Source organism: Carlito syrichta, unplaced genomic scaffold (assembly GCF_000164805.1).
Source record: "Carlito syrichta isolate Samal-C Ts95f unplaced genomic scaffold, Tarsius_syrichta-2.0.1 Scaffold245254, whole genome shotgun sequence".
Lineage (NCBI taxonomy): Eukaryota > Metazoa > Chordata > Mammalia > Primates > Tarsiidae > Carlito > Carlito syrichta.
The window spans coordinates 109,039-133,430 of NW_007189350.1; the positions used below are offsets into that span (position 1 = coordinate 109,039).

Consider the following 24,392-nt stretch of genomic DNA (forward strand, 5'->3'; position numbering starts at 1 on the left):
GTGGCCCCTGAGAAAACTGCAAGAACAGAAGCATGACCAAGCATCCCTGTCTGCGTGCAAGGGTCTGCGTTGGTAGTACAGCCCAGATCTTGCAATGTCCTTCTTCCAATGTTCCTCTTCTCTTCTATGACCCCTGAGTTGGGGGGTGGGAGATTGAATTCTGTGGCAAAGTTCGATCGAACGGAGCCACGAAATTGCTGAGCTGGTTTTAATTGAAGTGTGAGAAGGAGGTTTTCAGGCAAGTAGACAACATCCTGTTGTGCAGGCGCTTTTCTCTTTTTTGCACATCTGGCTGAACTGGGAGTCAGGTGGCTGACTTGTGCCTGGCTGCAGTAGTAGCAGTATCTCCCCCTTACTATTCCCTGCCTTGGTTTTCCTGAGAGTTCTTCAGGTCATGGACTCGGTGGCCGTGTATCATGGCAAAATCAGCAAGGAGACCGGGGAGAAACTCCTGCTCGCCACGGGGCTGGATGGCAGCTATCTGCTGAGGGACAGCGAGAGTGTCCCAGGAGTGTACTGCTTGTGTGTGCTGTGAGTACTTTGCGGCGGTGGCAGCGAGCTCCATGTCAGACCTGAGCTTGTCGAGAGAGTGGTCAGTGGGCATCAGCGACTGGGCTGGGGTCCAGGTCAGGGTGGGCAAGGGTACAGGCAGCAGGAGCTCACCCAGGCCTCCTACATGGCCCACCCTACAGCCCCAAGCCTTCTTCAGGTCCAGCCCAAGCCCATGGTGGGCATTTTGGCCTAGGTTTCTCCCAGGGGAATTAATTCTCTGGGCCTCCTGTTCTCCAGAAGGGTCTCACCAGGGCCTTTTGGGGCAGCTGCAGAGAATGTGCTTTAGGGTGGGGAAACACGGTCTAGGATTCACCTTTGCTCCAAGAAAGACCCAGGCCCCTGACTTCTGTTTTGATCCCTACTAGAGGCCAGGAAGGTGGAGCCCTGGGATGGTGAAGTGGCCAGATTTGAAGCCATCAATTCCCAAGAGAAGGAATAATCTCATTCCAGCTCTCTTTAAATGGGTTTGAAGTGTCATCCCAAAGGAAGAGCATCAGCGTCAGGGCCATGAGGCAGATTAAAAAAAAGAGTCCTTCAAGAGTACAGTGTCAGTTAAACCCGGATGCCGAGAGGGGGATGTGTGTGAGTAAAACCGCATCTCTGAAGCTGGTTATTTAGCTTTCTTTTGAGAAGTGGTATAATGGGTAGTGGAGGGTGGGATTCAGAATAGACCCTTCTTGATAAAAGCCAGGACCAACAATAGTCATAAAGGGCGTGGAGGGAAAGCATCTTTGTTATAATTCAGCTTTGCCCTTTGCCTAGGTATATCTCTGTCTAAGGTTCCATTTTGAATCAGATGCATCTGTATCTTTTCTTCAGAAGTTAAGTCAGGCAGATCTGAGACCCAATCCTGTCCTACTCAAATGCTAGGCTTGTGACCTCAGCAAGTTAATCTCTCAGTCCCTCAGTTTTCTCATTCATTCGATGGGTATCTTATTACTGCCTGCCTCATAGGATGGTAAGATTTGATGCCATAATACACATAAAATTAGCACTAGACCTGGCACAAAGTAAACGTTCAATAAATGTAAGCTGTTGGTATTATTATTATATTCTCTTTTCAGTTGATTTCTTTTGGTATTCATGGGGGCATTTACAAGAGAGGAACTTGTTCAAGCATTGTCGTCAGCAGGATAAAAGACACCCATGAAAACACTAGTCCTGCATAGTAGATTCTAGACAGAAACAAAATGAGGGAAAATGCTTGGTAGCAAGTTCAACACCTGATACACTGCAAGATTTTGAAGCACTTTCTGGGTCAGTGACGAAAGATTATCCTGGGCCAGTGTTGGAGGATTTTCATTGTATATTGGTTCTAAAAAAAATGGTCAAACCTTGTTTGTGGCAGTTCTCAGATCATGTTAAATACATTTTTCATAAAGGCGTCAAGGGAAATATGTGGAAGCTACTTCATCTCTAGGGCTTGGATCTTTATGTAGTGCTGATGTTATTGTTTTTTCTTTCCAGAGTGGAATCTGGGAAAGGGCAATGCAACCCAGACAGGATTCTTAGGATTTTCTTATCAAAAGTAGGTGGAGAAGTGCGTGGACAGGAGAAAGGCCTCGGGGAACTGACAAAGGGGATCATGGGCTCCTTGAACTAGAGGTAAAAAAGAAGGCACAAAAGAAGCGTGGGCAGGAGAGGGAGACCAGGAGACAATGAATGTATGGCAAAATACACCTAGGGCTTCAGCCTCAATGGACTTCTGGCCATTTCTCAAGCTCACCAAACATGTTCCCTTATAGGTTGTTTGCACTTATTGTTCCTTCTGTCTAGAATTCTTGTGGTTCCCATATTTGCTCAACTCTCTCCTCCCTCAGAGAGGACTTCCTTGACCACTCTATCTAGAACAAGGATCCTTTCCCTGTTCCTGTTACATTCTATCTCTTTATTTTTCTCCAAAGAGCTCTTAAATCTGATCTGTGCTTGTTTATCTGTTGCTGGGCTCTCAGGCATAAATGCAGTCTCTATGAGGGCAGGGGCATTGTCTTGGTCACCAGGAATGCAGCCTGGTACATGATTGGCATTCAGCGGATATTTTTGAATTAACGAATAAGCTGTGAAGGCAAATTCTGTTCTTAACTGCAAAGAACTTTGGATTGATATTAGGAGGGCAAGGTGTGGGCTCTGGGGAAATCACTCAAATTCTCTGGGCCTCAGTTTCCATATTTGTGAAACAGACATAGCAATGTATATCCTACCTTCTGCAAAAGACTGCTGTAGGTGAAATATTCAAGAGAGAAGGACAGTTTTAACCTTTTACCCATGTAGGCCAGCGCCATGTAAGAAATTAACTTAGGCAGGTGAGAATTCACAAACATTTAAGTTTTCACTCAAAGTGAATCTTGCATATATGCGATTTTTATGACTTTTAGTTCTCCATGAAAATCTCTTTGTGAAATAGCAGAAAATACTAGGCAAATCTTCCATATCTTTTGAATGGTACACTGGGACCTCAAAGTCTTATGAGAACTGTTAGGATAATAGCCAAACTGCGCTGCAGAGGGGAGACACAAACATACATTACCTTTTATCAGAATTTCTGAACCTTTTTGCATTGAGTATCCCTTTTGATAAATATAAACACTTCATTCTCTGTATTTACAAAATAAAATTTTATTTTAAAATAACTATGTACTTATTTTAAACCAAATCACGTATGCTTATGATATGCTGTAGAAATAACAATGCAAGAGGTGTCGTATACACATGAACAACAAAGTCTAGCTATCAAACATGCATTCACTGTAAGATTTACTCAGTGTGATTTCTCACTCTATCTTTTACTTACTCTCATTAACCAAGAAGATTTGGTTGAGCTTTCGTTTCTGTGTTTTTATTGTAGCGATAACACAATTCATATTCTTTTTTCTTAAGTCAAAGTTTCACTATATTTCTCAGATTGGAATGCAATGGCACCATCACGGCTCACCACACCCTTGAACTCCTGGACTCAGGTGATCCTTCTGCCTCCCGAGTAGCTGGGACTACAGGTGTATGTCACCACAATCAGCTAATTTTTTTTTGTTGTAGAAATGAGGCCTTGCTATGTTGCCCAAGCTGGTCTTGTACTCCTGGGCTCAAGCAATCTTTTTGCCTTAGTCTCCTAAAGTGCTGGGATTATAGGCGTGAACCACCACGCCCAACCTCATATGCTTTTCAAACTGTACTTTAAACTGTACTTTCAAACTATGCTTGTCCCTTTCCCCAGTTCTGAACCCCCTAATCATGGTTTTCAGATATGGCCTTTTTTCTTGTTCAGTTTTAGAAAATTAAATCTTGGAAAGCACTAAAGGAGTTTTCCATTTATAAGATTGTTCACCTTCATTTAAAGTAAGACATTTTTCTTTCAATTATTTTCTCTAAATAAATATATATTTGTATATGATATGTCTATTAAAAATGGCTCCTTATACCTAATTATAGAAAATTTGAAAAATATGGATAATGGAAATGAATGAAAAATCACCTACAGTTTGAAACCTTAAGATAATGATTGTTGAGTGAATTTTCTTCTATGTTTTAATATAGCGAATTGCTTTTTGAGCATATGTGTGTTCTTACAATATTGTGTTCTGTTGCATTTTTCACTTAATATGGAAAACCCCACTCATATATAATGTTCTTACAGAAGACTTTAAGGCATTATTTTATTTTTTTGAGTGGAGTCTCACTCTGTTGCCTAGGCTGGAGGGCAATGGCATGATCACAGCTCAGTACAACCTCAAACTCCTGGGTTCAGGCAATCCTTCCACCCCAGCTTCCCATGTAACTTGGACGATAGGCATGCATCACCACATCCGGCTATTTTTTTAAAAATTATTTTTTGTTGAAATGAGGTCTCACTATGTTGCCTAGGTTGGTCTCAGACTCCTGTGTTCAAGTAATCCTCTAGCCTAGGCCTCCCAAAATTCTAGGATTACAGGTGTGATCCACTGCGTTCAGCTAAGACATTATTTTTAATGGCTGCATGACAGTTCAGCTAGTTAGGGATTATACCATATTTTCCTTAACCAGTCACCTGCTTTTAGACATTTGAGTCATTCCATTTTTGTTATTATAATTCCATCAGAATTCATATTTCAGCGCACTAAAGTTTTTTTGTATTTGTGATTGTATCCTTATAGTGGATTTTCAGATATAGAATTTCTGGGTCAGAAAACATGAACAACTTAGAATTCTTGATGTATACATGATCACCAAATATTTTTTATATGGTTATTCCAACTCATATGCTTACCAGTAATGAATGCATGTGAGTATCCATTTCACTCCACACTCACTAAAAGTGGGTATTCTTGTTAAAACAATTCTTGAAATTTGGTGTCTTATTCTTTATTTTACATTTATTTTTCACTTCTTATATTTCTTTGGTTAGTGACTGATTGTCCTTTTATGGTTGTTAAACTGTTGTAGTTCCTTGCTCATGAACTGTTTATGTACTTTTCTCATTTAACTATTTGGATACATATACTAACCCTTGATCTTTTTGCAGGGTGCATTTTCTGTTTGGTGTTGGCCATAACTTTTTTTTACCCACAAAATTTAATATTTTTAGTAGTCAGATTTGTCACTTGTTTTCTTCCTTTGTTTTCTTGTTCCTTTACTTTCTTCTTTTGCTAGAAAATCCTTTCTTCTCCAGAGATGTCATAAAACTTTGCTTCAATTTTCATTTTAAATTTATGGTTTTGGTAATTTGTATTTAACTCTTTAACTCTATTTGGACTTTTATTTTGATGTGGATAAAGGATTTAACTTAATTTTGTTTCCAGATAGTTGGCAATTGTCCAATATAATTCATGACTAGAACTTCCATTCTTCATTGATTTGTTAGCCTACTTTACCATATATTAAGTTCTTATATGTAACAGTTACTGTTTCTGGAGTATTTATGTGGCTCAATTATTTGGCTCTATTCTTTCTTGTACCAATAGCTCTATGATAATGTTTTAATATACTTTAAAAAAGTATTTGTTATTCTTCTCTGTTGGTTCTTCAAGATGAAATCTAGAATCACTTTGGTTAAGTTAAAAAATCCTATTGAACCAACTTTGTTAGCTTCTACATATGAGTGAGAACATGTGATGTTTATTTTTCTGTGCTCGGCTTATTTCACTTAACATATTACCTCTAGTTCTGTCTGTGTTGCTGCAAATGACATGATTTCATTCTTTTTCTATTCTATTCTGTTTTATTATGTATGTATACTGCATTTTCTTTATCCTTTCTTCCATTGATGAACCCTTACATAAATTCCAAATCTTGGTTATTGTGAATGGTACTGCACTAAACATGGGAATGCAGGCATGTCTTTGATTACTTATTTTCTTTCCTTTGGATAAATACCCAGTAATGGGATTCCTGAGCTGTATAGAGGTAAAAAGTAAAATTATAGTCACTAGAGGCTGGAGAGAAAGGTGGAAGGAGATGAAGAGAGGTTGGTTCATGGGTACAAACATACAGTTAGAGAGAAGGGATACGTTCTAGTGTTTAATAGCACAATATGATGACTATAGTTTATAACAATTTATTGTATGTTTCAGAATAGCTAGAAGATTTGAAGTGTTTCCAGCAAAAAGAAATGATAAAGGTTTGGGGTAATGGATATCCTAAGTACAATGATTTGATCACTATAAACTGTATGCGTATACCAAAATATCACATATATCCCACAAATATGAACAATTATTATGTACCAACAAAATTAAAAAAACATTCCACTGGGATTGCATTAAATTTATTAATAAATTAAGGAGAAATTGTCATCTTTAAAGAATTTAATCTTTGCTTCCAGAAACGTGATTTGTCTTTCCATTTACAATTGCTTCATTTATATCTACCAATCAAGTTTCATAGTTTTCTTCTTTAGGCCTTATACATTTTTTATAAGTTAATTTCTAGTTATCATGTGTGTGAATGTGTCAATTTTAAAAATCATAAGTGGAATCTGTTTCCACTATACTTTCTGTTGTATTTTATACATAAAATGTACACTTTTCTTGTATTCATCCAGTGTATGGAATACTCTTATTAATGAAAATAATTCTTTTTAAAAAACTTTATTCTCTTTGGTTTTTCTAGGCACATCAAGTTTCTTTTTGCTGAGGTATATTATACATGTGCTCTTACATTTCTTCCTTTCTCATTCTCAATGTAGAAAATCACTGGGAAAGTCCTGACTGCCCACTGGGATTGCTTGATGATGACAAGAGGAAAACTAACTTAAAATATTTAAAATAATTAGCTTGAAAAAATAGTTTATTTTCATAACTGGCATATTTTGTGTACATATCTGACATTGCTATTTATCTAATGGAAGATTTGGAAGATGAGGTGCTTTCATAATTAGCTTTAAAGACACAGTAAAGTCATTTGACATATACATCTTTAGATAAAAGCATAATTATGGTTTTGTCCTTAAGATTTAAAGAGATGATTGGGGAATAAAGTGCCTATCAAACAAGTGAACTGGAGAAATGGAGGAGGAGCAGTGATGGTATGAAATTCCAATTTTATCAGTTTTAACAGAGGGGAACAGTATGGTAAAGAACTTGAAATTATAATTTAAATTCATCTAGTGAGAAATTGCAACTTACATTTGGTTTTTGAATTCAATTGGATTTGTATATCAGTGCCGGATCTATCCTCATGATTACTCAGACCATCAACATTATTTTGGATTTTCTGAGTACAATTCATTAATGGCAGAATGAGCCTAAAGGGAGCCTAGGATTAAATTGGCCAAACGTCAACCATGAACCACTAAATGGACAATTCACAGCCAAAAAAACCAATTGCTGATTCCGATTGATAGTGTAAAATTAAAGTTGCAAGATTAGTCTGAAAATGTCATTTAGCTTAAGCAAGGGGAGAGTCTGGGATGACCTTTTTTGGGTTGTCTCCACCTGACTTCTTCCATTCACTTCCCCTCCCTCCCCTGCTCTTCTCAGTGGAGAGCTCCAGCCCTGTGTCCAAGCAGACTCCTTCCTTTTTTGAGAGTTGTACTTTTGGAATTGCCTTAAAGACCAATTTGTTAATTGATTCCCTCTAATATAAGAGAGTAGTGGCATAGAATGGTGGTTAAGAGCCCAGATCTTTCTACCAACTCTCTGGTTATACATCCCAGCTCTAACCCTTAACTAACGATTTTACCTTTGGCAAGTTACTAACACTTTCTGTGTCTTAGGTTTCCTATCTGTAAAATGTGGGGTGGTAATAATGATAGTACTTGCCTTATAGGGTTGTTAAGTGGATTACTACATGGGTTTATATTTATAAAGTTAACATGTAGTACATGTTATTGATATAAGTAAAAGATCTATAAATAATTGCAATATGAAGTTAGACCATTATACATATACATATATACAACTTGATGTGGCAGTTCAGGGGAAGGAGAGAGAATATTTATTGTAATGATGAATTGAAACTGGTATCATATAGCTTTGCATGAGACTTGAATTCAGCCAAATGACTTTTGATTGTTCTGAAAATTAAAATTCGCTCTGAAGGAATAAAGTTAGGGTCATAGGAAGCTTGGAAACTTCTTGAATCAGAGTATAGTCTCAATAATAATGACTTTGTGTAGGATCCTGTTTCTCTAGATATTAAAGTTCTGAAATATTTTTTAAAAAACCAGCCACATAATTGTGTCTTGATTTTTGCACATAGTATTAATTTGTATAGACAGAGGGCATAAGCACTAGCTCACTTTATTTGCAGTGTCTTGAAGAGGTCAGCTGTAGTTAAACTTTTTCTTTTGTGTAATCCTTGGTATAAAGAACAAATTGATGTGGCTTTGTCAGTTCTTAACCAAGATCTGTCCCCAGCAGTGACCCACTGAGAAAATAAAAAATGTCAGGTTGCTTTCTTTTTGTCCATTTATAACTGGAACACGTTTTTTTTTTTTTTTGAGTTGGAGTCTCACTCTGTCGCCCAGACTGGGGTGCAGTGGCTGCTCCCGGCCACTGCAGCCTTGGCCAGCTGGGCTCCGGCGACCCTTCCGCCTCAGCCTTCTGAGTAGCCGGAATTACAGGCATATGCCACCACGCCCAGCTGATTTTTTTGATTTATTGTAGAGATGAGGTCTTGCTGCCCAGGCGGGTCTTGAACCCGCGGGCTCAGGCAATCCACTCACCTCAGTCTCCCAAAGGCGCGGGATTACAGGCTGAGCCACCGAGCCCAGCTTGAACATGTTTTTAACAGGACCAGATTTTGATGAAACAAAGACAAATTTCAAGCAGAGACTAGATTAACACATGTTTTGTAGTTATTAAAATGCAAAATATTATTGAATAAAATAAATTAATGGCGATAATTTAAAAAAACTCCACTGTTTTCTACCAATTGTTCATTTTCTGGATTTTTTTTTGTGATAAATTTTAAATTCCAGGATTATCAAAAAGTCCAAAAAAAGTTTTAATGAGAAAAGGAAGTTAAAATTATACCACATTCTTGTTTGTCTGTATTCATGGAAGGAGTCAGAGGAAATAGAATCATAAAGGGGTTGTAAGACTTATAAAAAATGAATTGTATATTTCTGATTTGCTTACACTAAGTTTATAAATCTCCAAATTATAATTCTGATTTTTTTTCTTTAGTTTATATATATACAAAGACAGTCTTAAGCAGTTGTATTCAGAGTGGCATCTCCTTGTGTCCACTTTTTACATATACTGTCATTTTATGTCAACATAATCCATGCACTTACATTATCTTTGAAAATATAGAACTCTAATACCTTTGAACTTTGGTATGATTTTTAAGCCCTCATTTCTGACAAAGAAAGTATAATTTGAACCATTGTTTCTGCTGTGATTCCCTTTTTTGGTCTAATTTATGTATTTATTTTTTAAATTGACAAATAAAAAATGTACATATTTATCATGTACAATGTGATGTTTTGAAACATGTATATATTTCAAAATATGTATATGTATATGGGATGGCTGAATTGAGCTAATTAGCATGCATTACCTTACATACTTATTTTTTGTGGTGAGAACACTTAAAATCTACTCTTTTTGTAATTTTCAAAAATACAATAGATTGTTATTAACTAGAATCAACATGTTGTACAATAGATCTCTTGAACTTATTTCTCCTGAGATTTTGTATTTTTGACAAACATCTCCCCAACAACCCCCCCAACCCCAGCCCCTTGTAACCCACCATTCTACTCTCTGGTTCTATGAGTTCAACTATTTTAAATCCCATATATAAGTGACACTATGTGGGGTTTGTCTTTCTGTGCCTGGTTTATTTCACTTAACATAGTATCTTCTATATTCATGCATGTTGTTGTAAATGACAGGCTTTCCTTATTTTTTAAGGGTGAATAGTATTGTGTATCTATCCCACATTTTTCTTCATCCATTCATCCATTCATGGATACTTAGGTTGATTCCATATCTTGGCTATTGTGAATAATGCTGAAATGAACATGAATGTACATATTTCTGTTTGACATACTGATTTCATTTTCTTTGGACAGATACCCAGTAGTGGGATTGCTGGATCAAATGGTAATTCTATATTTAATTTTTTGAGGAAACTCCATACTCTTTTCCATAATGACTGTACTAATTTACATTTCCTACCAACAATGTGCAAGGGTTCCCTTCTCTACATTCTCGTCAACACCTGTTATCTTTCATCTTTTTTATCATAGCCATGCTAACAGGTTTGAAGTGATATCTCACTGTGGTTTTAATTTGCATTTCCCTGATGATTAGTGATGCTGAGCATTTTTTCATGCATCTGTATGTCTTCTTTTGAGAAATGTCCATTCAAGTCCTTTGCCCATTTTTAATTGGGTCATTCGTATTTTTTAAAAATTATTTATATATTTTGGATATTATCCTTGTATCAGGTGTATAGTTTGCAAATCTTTTCTTCGATTCTGTAGGTTGTCTTTTCTTGCTGTTGTTGATTTTCTTTGCTGTGCAGAAGCTTTTTAGTACGCTATAATCTCATTTGTCTATTTTTACTTTTGTTGCCTGTGTTTTGGGGGTCATATCCAAAAACAATTCCCTTATTTTGAACAATTATTCACTATCTAGGGACACTTAGGTTAGTTCCTTTTTTTCACTAGTAAAATAGAACTACTATGGTAATCTTTGTCAAATTGCCCTTTTCCTTTTGACTTGTTTCCTTGGAGTGTGTGAAACTAAGCAAGGTTATTTGGTCAAAAATATGCATGGTTTTATAGCTCTTGCTATAACTTGCCAGTTTGTTTTCCAGAATAGCGGTTTTCCGTGAACAGGGACAGGATATGTGTAGTTTGAAAAAGTATATTTAATATTTTAGCTTAATTTTATATTATAAAATTACTGGTTTTTAATACAAGCTGTAGACAATAAAGCTATAAAATCTTGTTGGGAGCTGGGCTCGGTGGCTCAGTCTGTAATCCCTGCACTTTGGGAGGCCGAGGTTGAGTGGGTTTCCTGAGCCTGCAGGTTCGAAACCACAGCCCCAGCAGCTTAGTGAGACCTCATCTCTACAATAAATAAAAAAATTAGCTAGGCATGGTAATGCGCACCTGTAGTTCTGACTCCTTGGAAGGCTGAGGTGGAAGGATTGCTGGAGCCCAGCAGGTCGACGCTGGGGTGGCTGTGAGTGTGCATGACAGAGTGAGACTCCAACTCAAAGAAAAAAAAAACAAAACTCTTGTTGGGGAAAATGTTTCAGAAATATTGCCCTATGAAGATGGAAATGATTGGCAAAGCTTAAGGTTATATTAAAAAGAAAAATGCTTTGGAAGACCAAGGCAGGAGGATTGCTTGAGGCCAAGAGTTTGCGACCAGCCTAGGCAACATAGGGAGACCTTATCTCTACAAAAATAAAAGTAAAAAAAAAAATAGCTGGGCCAGGTGGCTCACACCTGTAGTCCTACTTACTTGGGAGGCTGAGGTGGGAAGATTGCTTGAGCCCAGAAGTTCGAGATTACGGTGAGCTATGATTGCACCACTGCACTCCAGTCTGGGTGACAAAGCAAGGCCATGGCTCTAAGATAAATAAAAATAAAATTACATTTTTAAAGTGTAGTCTGAGTGACGATGGGGGAGAAGGCACAGAAGTGCCCTGGGTGAGTGAAAGAAACCAGCTTGACATCAGGAAAGTTGCTACCAATATTTAACAGAGTAGAATGGTGGGTTACCAGCTAATTTTTTTCACTTTTATTTTTGTAGAGATAGGGTCTCCCTATGTTGCATTTTAACCACCTGGGCATCTCATTAAAATCCAGAGACTGAATCAGCAGATCTGGGTGGGACTTGAGATCCTACATTTCTAACAATCTTCCAGGTGATGCCGATGCTGTTACCGTGGGGAAAGCAATTTGAGTTGCACTCTTTTAGGTGTCTTCCATCCATAACATACAGTAATGAGAGTTGACTACAGGGGATCCTTGGTCAGTTACTTCAGTAACTTGAAAGTGGAAGATACAAACTGCTGGCTGATTTGAGAAGTGAAACAATTTTGCTCATTCAGAAATTTGAGGGGTTTGAAGGGGGAAGGAAATTGTTAATATTAGATGAGTTAATCATGAGAAATTTTATATGCCATTGACACTAGGTTGTTCAGAGACTGAAGGAGGTAAGAACTTTTGAAGTGGTACTCAGGTTCCTGCTGCTTAACTGAAAGTGAGATAAGATCTGATTCGTTAGGAAACAATTCTCAAAACAGACTCATTTATTTTGACTAAATGGTGCTGAATGATAGTAGAGAGATAGATTCATTGTACTTTTTAGAGACCCACTGTTTTAGAAAGTGGAAAATCAGTCGCTTACCATTTTGTTTGCATTGTTTCTGAGATTTTAAGTAATGCATTGCTACATCACCCTTAATTATACTGAATTGTTGCCATTAATTGCGTCCCATAAGGAAAATGGAACTAAGAACCTATGCTATTTCCCTGCTTCCATCTCCATTTTTCTGTGACTTTAAGAAAATCACTTAAAGGCTTATGTTTCAAGTTCCCATGGTGAAAAATGAAAATCAAAGCTCTTGCCTTGTTCCCTGTAGAGTACTTACTGAAATCAGTGGACTTTGAGGTAGATTTCAATTGTTTAAAAAGAAAAAAGACTTTAACACTGTAATATTTTATATTTATTCAGCATATTAAATATAGGCATGTATCAAACCATTTTTATATGATCTAAATATTCTGACAATCCTTCATAAAAAAAATGAAACATTTCATGTGATCACACCAGCAGTTAAATTGTCTTTTTGCTCAGTGTCACAAATCAAATAAACCTGATTAGAGTGTTTCAGATTATCTTTTCTTGTTGGTAACCAGTACTGGTAGATATTGACTAAAGATAAAGTAATTTAATTCACATATTTAAAGACTTTCATTTCTAAAGGAGTTAATGGCAAATGTGATCAACAACTCGTGCATGACCCTCTGTTTGTAAACACATTGATTTTAACCAGAGTTCAATGTGTGTCCTAATCAAAGATATCTCTTAACCTAAACTTGTGTCCAAGAAAGACAATGAGAAAATATATTAAATAAAACCCAGTTAATTCCAATTCAGATATAAAATATGAAATAATTTATTATAAAGTTTACCTTACTTTTCTGTGAAGTAAAAGCTTATTAGACAAATTAAATAGCATTACCATATATACTAAAATATAATAAACAATCTGTAGCCATTAAAGTGTGGGGATCAGGAGCTGGAGCTCTAAGGGTTCTAGAGTCAAATAGGCCTGATTCAAATCCCATTTTTTTCTGCTTGGTCTCTAGCCTGACTTTAGTAACTTAACTTTGCAAAATCTCAGTCTCCTCATCTATGAAATGAATTTATAACATAAAGCTCATACGGTTTCTGTGGGGTCTAAAGGAGATAATGCATGTACTATGGACTGAATTTTGTTCCCCCATAATTCATATGTTTAAACCCTTACCCCCAATGTGCAATGTATTTGGAGACAAGACCTTTAGGAGGTAATTAGTTTAAACGAATTCATAAAGATAGAGTCCTATTCTGATAGATTTGGTGACCTTATGAGAAGAGGAAGAATGTATGCACAAAGAAGAGGTCGTATGAGTACACAGCAAGAAGGTGGTTGCCAGAAAGCCAAGAGAAGAGGTCTCAGAATGAAATGTACCTTGTCAGAATCTTGATCTTGGACTTTCCAGGCTCCAGAACTATGAGACATGAATTTCTGTTGTTTGAGCCACCCAGTCTATGGTATTTTGTTATGGCAGTCCAAGCAAACAAATACAGATTTTGGTATTGGAAGTGGGGTGCTGCTATAACAAATATAAAAAAAAAATGTGGAAGTGGCTTTGGAATTAGATAATGGGTAAGAAGATGGGAGGAGTTTTAGGTGCATGCTAGAAAAAGACTACACTGTGAACAGAATGTTGGTAGAATTATGGATGTTAAAGGTTATTCTGGTGAGGCCTCAAATGAAAATGAGGAACATGTTAATAGAAATTGGAAGAAAGGAGATTCTTGTTAAAAAATGGCAAAGAACTTGGCTGAATTGTGTTCTAGTATTACGTGAAAGGTAGAATTTGTCAGCAATGAAACTGGATACTTAACTGAGAAGATTTTTAAGCAAAGTATTGAAGAAATGGCTTAGTCCCTCCTGACTGCTTGGAGTAAAATGTGAAAGGAGAGAGATTAATCGAAGAACACATTGTTAAACAAACAAAACAAACACCCCTCCCCCCCACAGAATGTAAAGATTTGGAAAATTATCGGTCTATTTTTATTGAAAAAAATGAAGAAGCTTGTTCTGGAGACAGCACCAAGGGTGTGACTAGACTATCACTCCTTAAGATTACTCATGATGTTTTGTAACATGGATATATTTTTTAAAAAAAGATTACTCATGATGTTAACTAGCTATTTCAGCAGAAGCTGGGAATAGAATTTGGACCAAAAGGAACAGGACAGTATGGTAGACTTATTGGACTGCAAATGTGCTTTAACTTTTTTTTTTAATTTTAATTTTTTATTTTTTAAAAATTTATTTATTTATTATAAAGATTTGGGGTACAATTCAGGGTTATGTATACAAACATTGATCATGCAGGTACCCTTGTTGACGAGGTATGCCCCTTCGTCCCCTAGCAGTTTCCACCAACTGCCAGTCCTACCCCCCTAACAGTTTTCTGCTACTGCCAATCGCTTTCTTATAGCATTACAATTGTTCAAGGTCACCTTATGAGTGCGAACATATGGAACTCAGTTCTTTGTTTCTGTGATAAATCACTGAGTATGATCGACGCCAAATCCATCCAATTTGCTGCAAAGTCCATGTATTTGTCCTTCTTTATGGCTGCATAATGTTCCATTGTGCATATGTACCACATTTTTTTAATCCAGTTCAGCTTCGATGGGCAACACGGTTGGCTCCATGTTTTTGCTATTGTGAATAGAGCTGCTACAAACATACGTGTGCAGGTATCATTTTTGTAGAATGATTTGAGTTCCTCTGGGTATATTCCCAAGAAAAGGGAAGAATGGCCCTGAAGGTGATTCAGAGATCATCAAGGCTGCCACTCCTACCACAGGCCCAGAGTACACAGGCCTGGGGGTCAAGGCTGCCTCTACCTTTGTTTCAAAGAATGGGACTGATTCCCATCAGTCACATGGATGGGACCATCCTCCCAGCCAAAGGGTGTGACCATCCCACGGAGCTGTGGGGGTGATATTGCTGTCCCAATGAACTTGAGGGCACAGCATTAAATCAATGAGCATTATTCTTGAACCTTAAGATCTAAAGAAATTTGCCTTGCTAGGTTTTGGACTTGCCTGGGACCTGTCACCCCTTTATTTCTTCTAATATCTCCCTTTTGGAATGGAAATGTCTATCCTATGTCTCACCATGGTATTTTGGATGCACATAATTTGTCTGGATTATGTGTTCACAGCTGAAAAATAATTTTACCTCAAGATGAATAATACTTTTAGTCTTGGACTATATTTAGATGAAACTTTGGACTTTAGACTTGATGCTGGAATGAGTTAATATCTTTTTGGGCTATTGGGATGGTATGAGTGTATTTTACATCTGAGTAGGACATGAGTTTTTAGGGGGCCAGGGTGGAATGCTATGGACTGAATTGAGTCCTCTAAAATTATGTTTAAGCCCTAACCCTCAGTGTGACAGTATTTGGAGATAGGAGGTAATTAAGGTTAAATGAGGTCATATGGGTGGGGCTCTAATTTGATAGGGGATTGGTGGCCTTATTAAAAGAGAAAAGGCTGTATGAGTACATAGTGAGAAGTCAGCTGCTCATAAGCCAAGAGAAGGGAACTCAGGATGGTACCTCTATTGTGGACTTCCCAGCCTCCAGAACTGTGAGAAAATACATTTATTTTATTTAAATCATTGAGGCTATGATATTTTGTTTTGGCAGTCAAGTAGACTAATAAATATATATAAACTATATATATATAAACTAATAAAAATATACAAACCTCTTGTCATATAGTAGAAACTAATTATATTGATATATAATATGCATACAAACTAAGTAATGGGAAAGAATGTTTACACCATCTAAAAGGACAAGATGCTGTCAAGAAAATAAAATACCAACTTCTTTACGATACTTTGGAAGCAGTCCTACTTTATGGCATTTTAGACGTATTCTTCCACAATAGTATAATAAAAACAAGCAGCACTTGTTTTCTTAATTCAAATTGCTGTTGCTATTACTACTATATTTATGATAGAATAATATAATAATATAGTTATGCACTATATAACAATGTTCTGGTCAATGATAAACTGCATATATGGTGGTGGTCTCATAAGATTACAGTGAAACTGAAAAATTCTTATCACCTAGTGATGTCATAGCTATCATAACATCATCACACAGCACATTACTTGTTTGTTGTGATGCTGACATGAACTAACCTACTGTGATGCTAGTCATATAAAAGTATAGCTCATATGATTTTGTACAGCACACAATATTTGATAATGATAATAAATAACTTTCTGGTGTATTTACTTAATATACTATACTTTTTATCTTTATTTTAGAGTGTACTCTTACTTAGGAAAAAACAGCTCTAGAACGGTCTCAGGAAGGTCCTCCAGGAGGTATTCCAAAAGAAGGCATTGTTATCATAGGAGATGACAGCTCCATACATGTCATTGCCCTGAATATCTTCCAGGAGGCAAGATGTGGAGGTGGAAGACAGTGGTATGAGCCTAACCTTGTGTGGGCCTAGGCTAATGCCTGTGTTCATGTCTTAGTTTTTAACAAAAAAATTTAAAGAGCAAAAAAATATAAATTTTAAAAATAGAAAAATGCTTGTAAAATATGGATATAAAGAAAGAAAATATTTCTGTATAGTTTGTACAATGTAGTGTTTTAAGCTGTGTTATTGCAAAAGCATCACAAAGTTAAACCAATTAAAAACTGTATAAAGTAAAAAACGTTACAGTAAGTTAAACTTAATTTATTATTGAAGAAAAATAAAAAAAATAAATTTAGTGTAGCTTAAGTATACAGTGCTTATAAAGTCTACAGCACTGTATGGTAAAGTCCTAGACCTTCACCTTCACTCACTACTCACATGTTGACTCCCCAGAACACATTCCAGTCCTGCAAATTACATTCATGGTAAGTGCCCTATGCAGGTGAACCATTCTTTATCTTTTATAGCAAATTTTTACTGTACCTTTTATATGTTTAGATATATTTAAATACATAAGTATGTACCATTGTGTGATGATTATCTATATATTCAGTACAATAACATGCTATACAGGTTTGTAGTCTGTGAACAATAGGATATCCCACATAACCTAGGTGTGTAGTAGGCTATACCATCTAGATTTGTGTGAGTATACTTTATGATGTTTGCATAAGGATGAAATCACCTAACGACACATTTCTTAGAATGTATCCTCATTGTTAAGTGATGCATGACTGTAGTAATATTATTTACCATATATAATAATATAGTAGTAATATAAGAATATAGTTATTATATATTTATTATTTTATATCCTTATGATATTGCCATTGTATTATTTTATATTAATATTATTAATCTTACTAATTATTTAAGTGTGCCTGATAATGCCTTATCTAGTGAAATGTTTTCCCCTTAAGGTTCTCTTTGTAGTTAAAAAATAAGTCTATGGTTTCTTAAAACTATTTAATAATTCATGGTTTTTATCAATTGCAACAGGTCTCTAGTTTCTTTCTGTCCTAACAGTCTCTTAAATAGGCAAATCCAAAGGGACATGAGTTCCCACACTTAAAAAAATGAAAAGAGAAATGCACAGAAAACTATGATTGGGCAGATATAATATGTAAACAAATTAGATTCACTGGGCATTGCTTCCTATAAATACAATGGCACCACATACATATGAGAAGGGACCCCCAAATAAGATAATTATTTTTTGGAGGGTGGGGCCCTTTGTAGTACAGGCTTCTCCCCCAGGTAAGTGTTCTAGGAACCCATCAACATTAGTGTTAACCCATCAACCAGATAGTGTCGTTGTGAGAGACTGTGTTAGGCTTCAGTGAAATTTTTTTTTTTGAATTCTCTCATCATGTTTGCCCATTTCATGATGGGTGATTTACGAGTGCACCTGCTCACACCATGCTGAGTGTTCAGCAGTTTTTGACCAAAACCGGCACGACCCCCATGCCTCACCCTGAGTGACTTTTTCTTTTGTTTCCCTGAATGAAAAAGTCCTCAAAGGGCTTTTGCTGGTGTGGGAGAAGTGAAACCAAAAACGACAGAAACACTAAAAGGCATCAAAATTGATGAGTTCAAAAATTGTTTTGAGCAGTGGAAAAAGCATCTCATTAGGTTTATTACACCAGACAGCGTGCACTTTGAAGGTGACTGACGTTTAAATGTGTAAGAATAAATACATGATTTTTAATAAATAAATTCCAGGTATTTTTGGGTCCCCCATATATTTCCAGTATGCATAACATTTATGTGTGATTGTAAGCTCAAATGTAGAGCATTCATTGTTCTTTTGGAATCTTTCAGTAATGGAAGTTTATTCTTTCATAGGTATCAAGGTTACATTTATACGTATCGAGTGTCCCAGACAGAAACAGGTTCCTGGAGTGCTGAGGTATAGCTTTTATTTACTTTTATTTCTGTGGGTATCAGGGAGGTATTTGAAATTTACACGGGTTTTATAAAAAAGCAGTCGAATCATTCATTACTGAGATATTCATTAGATGTAAACCACTAAAGCTCCTATCCAAAATTGTTCATGGAGCATTAAGAGACCTTTAGAAAATTTTGATTCCAGTCCTATTCTGCCATCATTGTGTAGAATGGTATGACTTTGGGGAAAAGGTAAAAAAATTGAAGGATATGTCAAACTTTTAGTGCCTGTGAAATATTAGAAAACATGTCAAAAATAGGTAAAATAATTGAATCAGCAACTATTTACCAAGTGATACAAATATGAGTGTTGGTATTATGGGGGATTAAAAAACATGATGCCTGTTTTCTAAGAGACTATAATATCCTTGGGGAGATATAACATGAAATAAAATAGCAGTAGAAGAGACGGGGCTTTGTTGTCAGGTGGATCTGTGTTCCAGGTCTGATCCTTTCTCCTGCCTGATAGGTCAATAACCTTGGGCAGGTTCCTAAACTTTTGTGTGAACCAGTTTCTTCATCTGTAAACTGAGCTGAAGAACCAGCCCTTACTCACAGGGCTCATTTTGAGTAGTAAATTAGATAATGCACATAAAGAAGCTCTTAGCTACAGGACCTGGCACATAGTGAGGCCTTAAAAATGTGAACTTCTGAAATTGCTGAACAATATGATTGTATATAATCAAGTACTGAGTACCCTAGCACAGGAGTTCAAAGAACAGAGGGCTTCCCAAGTATAAGGGTGATCGATGTTACTCTGCATGAGGAGTCAGAACTCTGAACTGAACCACGTGGGAAGGACATGGATAGGTGGAATACATAGGAAACATTGCAGTGTTTGCTTATAAACTGGGGCTCTGAATAAGATTTTACTAGAAAAAAAAAGTGTTCTTATGGTTTTGAATACATTTGAAAGACGCTATACCGTTGCACACACTACCTGACTCTTTCCATGTGCTAGGGTAGTATATCACATCTTACTGATCATAGAGCTCTCTAAAATGGAAACTTTCAACCTCAAATGCTGTGTTTGGTTTCTGACTCTTTAAAACAGTGTCTTTATAATGGAAGTACTTTATTATGAGCTTTTGGAACCATGAGTGCTAATGTAAACTTCTATTAATAGTGCAATTAATTTATACATTTAACAAACTCTGAAGTCTCGACTTAAAAATAAAAATAGCTTTAAGCTTTACTAATTCAATCAATTGGAGAGTACAAATTGCAGACTACAAATGTTTTGAACCACTGGGATGAATTAGAGTGAGTTTTCAAACACATTGTTGCTTTATATAAGGATAATTGAAACTGTGATACTAACTGAAAATGAAGCAGTAGCATTTCTCATCAAGACTATTTATATCTGTTTATTTAAAAATTTTCTGTATCACTGCAGAGTGATTAAGAAGTTAATTTATTATGAAGAATAGTTGTATGTAGTAAGTATATGTACATATACATATGCCTATATACATATTTGTATATGATTTGACCAGAAATAGTCCTCTTTAGAGAAATTCCCTTCAACTGCTCAGGAATATTCTTTATGGAAAGGATCTTAAATTCTTAGGGTTTAGCAACCTTGTCTTTAAACATGTCTTCCTCCATTTCAAGTATAACATCATATGCAGATTGTTACATGCTTGTGATCACGTTAAAGAGGAGAAAGCTTATTGAACACGAATGCCGCCTCATTCTGTTGTCTGATCTGACCCCGTTTATGTAATAATATTGTAATTATCTGCACCAAGAGAGCAGAAGATTGGCATGAATTATCCCCAAATAGGAAACAGTTCAAAACATTCTTTAATTTTTGAAATGCATATTGCAATTTTCCTATCTACTAAATTTGCCTTCTTAGTTATGCTTTGCTAAGGTGAATATTAAACTAGTGTGTATTCTCAGAGCTCATACCACCTGACTGGAAGAAATTTATCTAGAGCATATTGAAGACCAGCTGTGATCCGAGACATGTTTCTATGGATATCTAAGAGGTGATAGTATGGGAAATGTGCAAATTTGAACAATAGCTAAGTTCAGCTACAGGATGGGAGTTGTCAGTGGTACTATTCTTGTGGTAAATGTATTTTCAAAATTGGATAAATGATAGATACTTATACTGCTTTTTGGAGCAACGTTTTAGTTTACTATGCTGCAGGAAAAATCAGGGCAGTAGCATGCCATCCTCTGTGCAAATATTGTGCTAGAAATCTAGGTAAATCTGAGATTTATTTTAAACAGAGGAATGAAATTGAACCCTGGACTCACTGAATTATGAAAGAAAAATATGTGTATTTCTAGTTTTAGATAGACTTTTAGGTTAGATCATTGCCTAGTGTATTAACTCATATTATGTGACAGGCCAACATTTTGCTAAATTATTAATTTGGAGAATACTGCATACAATCACTTATAATTTATTAATATGTGCATTGTTGGCTCATGTAAATATACTGGCCTCTACCTGCTGACTTTAGTGCCTTTAGGCTTTTCTGGGTATTAGATCAGCAGATACTATATGATTTTACTTATTAACTTAAGCAAAACTCGTAAATTGGGTCAGTCATTTGCTTATGAAACATTGTGTCCCAAATTCAAATTGCTTCTATACATCCAGCGCTTTTATTCCCGTCTCTCAGCATGCATAGTTAACTACATATCAGTCCCGATAAAAATGATGCTTCTGTTGATAAATGGTTTTACAAGCCAAACAAACAAACAAAAAACAGCCACAAAGATGTGTGGTTTGAAATCTTTCCATACTGTGAGTGTGTATAGTTTCCCTTCTAGTTGGTGACTCTAGCTTCATTAGTACCTGTTTGGTTCAGTACTAATCTGAAAGGCAAGAGACCGAGTCCTGGCATCCGGAACCAGTTCTGCCTCTGGTAGTCTGTGTGACCTTGGGCACGCTGATAAATTTTTTTGTATGTACATTTTCTTATTTGCCAAATGGGAATAACTGAATCAGCCAATAACTGCCCATCTGTGAGAAAATAGTGGGGGCAAGTGGGGGAAAGTGCTTAGAAAAGGAAAAAATGCTCCAGGGAAAGTGTAAGGAGGTAATTTGTGTCTGTGGCTTGCCTTTTCAATTTGGAGATTCTATCTTGGAGCCAAAGAACTATTTGGATCTCTGTGAGAATGGCTATGATATTTTGGATGAGGTCTCAATAGAGCTTTAGGAAGATATTTTGACCATAGGGATGGAACAGGGTGGGAGAATGAGTGTTTTACATCTTATGTTGTCATGTGGGTAAATGCTAATTTAGAGCTAAAAAGAACTTTTGCAGTGTTTTCAATGAAAAATTACTTACCCAAATGTAGGAAATGGCTGAGAGTAACTATGGATAGTGCAATGTGCTATCTGCAGCACACTGTCTAGTTGATAGAATTCTGCATGCCAGCCTTCATGTTTTCTCATTAAATACTAAGAAACAAACAGCTCCCAACTAAAAAATCTTCCAGATGGAATAGCTGAAAAACAGCTTTCTAAAAAATACCAGTCATTGTTCAATTGCTCATAGCAATACTATTTTATTTTATGTAAAATGACAGTTTTGAGCTGATGCCTAAAACTTGGCTTATAAGCTTTTGCAGAAAATTGTTGTTGATTTCAGGCAGTGTCTTTGCAAGACAACTGATGTCAGGAGAGGAACACATTTTAATAGTCACCTGCAAATAACGATCTCTTTAAAACACACAAGTATATAAATAAAGGTGACCTTATATAGTCTTTCATTTTCATGTCATAGAGAAAGCCTTGTCACAGTGAAGTGCTGATGGAGAGAGCAATTGTGGGAGGATAGGGAAGTTTCCTAAGGAAGAACAAATTTAATGTGAAGGATGAGGCAAGAAATATTGTGAAGTGAAAGAGTACGAGGACTAACTAGTCATGCAGCATTGTGTGTCTCATAAAAGCCAATTTTTAATTTCCTGTGTAGCAGTTTATATTGTGGAATGATGTCAGGGAGAATTGGCTGCTGGCTTTTCTACGTTTCTTTTTTTTTTTTTGGTTACTTTTTATTAATGACCTGTAGGATCTGTGTTTTTTTCTGTGTTTAACTGCATCCCCTATGTTGGTGAATTCATTGTGGGTAATGGCCTGTATACCCTTAGAGGTTCGAGATGTCTGATGGGGAGCAGGCAGGAAGGGCAGGGCGATGAGCAAGAGCTTGTACAAACTAATACCACCCTTGGGAGAACTGAAATGACAGTTCATTAGCTCCTCTTGGAGAGAAATTCAGCCAACCAAAGTAAGTTCTTCTGGAATGCCGTTTTTCCTTCTTCCTTATGTTTTCAAATATTTGAACACGTTATGCAAATGTTACCTCTCTAAGCATCCTTTATACATTTTGTAGGTCTTTTAAAGATCATTATGAGGTAGGTAAAAAATTTGCTTGGCCTTTTATTTTCCAGACAGCACCTGGGGTACATAAAAGATTTTTTCGGAAAATAAAAAATCTCATTTCAGCATTTCAGAAGCCAGATCAAGGCATTGTAATACCTTTGCAGTATCCAGTTGAGAAGAAGTCCTCAGCTAGAACTACACAGGATGCTACAGGTATGGTTTACTATTGCTTTTTGACAGGGTTTGGATGCTCAGAGTTATGAATCAACCTATTTATATAATCAGTTGGAAGTTCATTAAGAAAAATGCAATGAGAAGTTAGGTGTAGCTAGCAAATCGAGTGAGAGGTGACTGTTTATGTGCCGTGATTTTAATCTGCTATACTGTAATCTTTTGATAAAACTGCAAAAATATCAAGATTCCTGTAAACCTATAACATTTAACCCCTCTGTCTGTCTCATCTTATTCTCTCCTGTCCCTTCTATAGATACCTAAGTACCATTTCACTTCACTAATTCAGACACAAATAATTTGAAAGATAGTATAATTCAGAGAACACCTGGGCTGCCCTTTACTTTTGCTTAGTAAACTATTTTCCCCCCCTTCAGGGACGAAAAGGCTAACATTAACCTGGGCTATATGATTCTGGTTTCTGAATTGGTGGTGCTTGAATTAAGGAAATTTTACTTTAGCAAAGAAAATTAAATTAGTAGACTTTACTGTTCCACTGGCACAAATTGTTACATCTCCTGAGCAAAACTATTTTAGTGTGTCGTGCTAAAGACTGAATACCAGTCAATGTCTGTGGCTATCTGATATGTGACTGTTTGCTCTTCTTTTGAAAGGGGTTTATCCTTTGTTAGGAGTAAGAGGATAGGCCTTGATTAAAACAATAAATACTTATGATAAAAGAAAATGGGCTGGGCACAGTGGCTCCTGCCTGTAATTCCAGCACTTTGGAAGGCTGAGGTGGGAGGATCACTTGAGTCCAGCATTTGAGACCAGCCTGGGCAACATAGTGAGACCCTGTCTCTACAAAAACAAAACAGAACAATATCAGCAAAAAACTTAGCTAGGCATGGTGATGTATACCTGTAGTCCTTGCCACTTGTGAGGCTGAAGCAGAAGGATGGTTGGGTCCAGGAGTTTGAGACTGCAGTAAGCCGTGATTGTGCTACTGCATTCCAGCCTGGGTGAGAGAGTGAAACCCTGTCTTGAAAAAAAAAAAAAAAAAGACCTGAGCCCGCGGGTTCGAGACCCCCCTGGGCAGGCAAGACCTCATCTCTACAATAAATTAAAAAATATATATATTAGCCGGGCGTGGTAGCGTGCGCCTGTAGTTCCAGCTACTTGGAAGGCTGAGGCGG

The 24,392-nt window shown here is 36.6% G+C and overlaps 1 protein-coding gene across 1 annotated transcript in view; it reads left to right on the forward strand.

Moving 5' to 3' along the window:
- Nucleotides 1–265: 265 nt before the first annotated feature.
- SH2D1A (SH2 domain containing 1A) overlaps nucleotides 266–24,392 on the forward strand; it is a 25,198-nt gene continuing 1,071 nt past the window's right edge. The window contains exons 1-3 of the mRNA XM_008051918.1: nucleotides 266–531; nucleotides 18,579–18,642; nucleotides 23,094–23,238. Of these exons, the coding sequence (XP_008050109.1) occupies nucleotides 395–531; nucleotides 18,579–18,642; nucleotides 23,094–23,238 (346 nt within the window). The 5' untranslated portion in view covers nucleotides 266–394. The remainder of the gene's footprint in view (nucleotides 532–18,578; nucleotides 18,643–23,093; nucleotides 23,239–24,392) is intronic.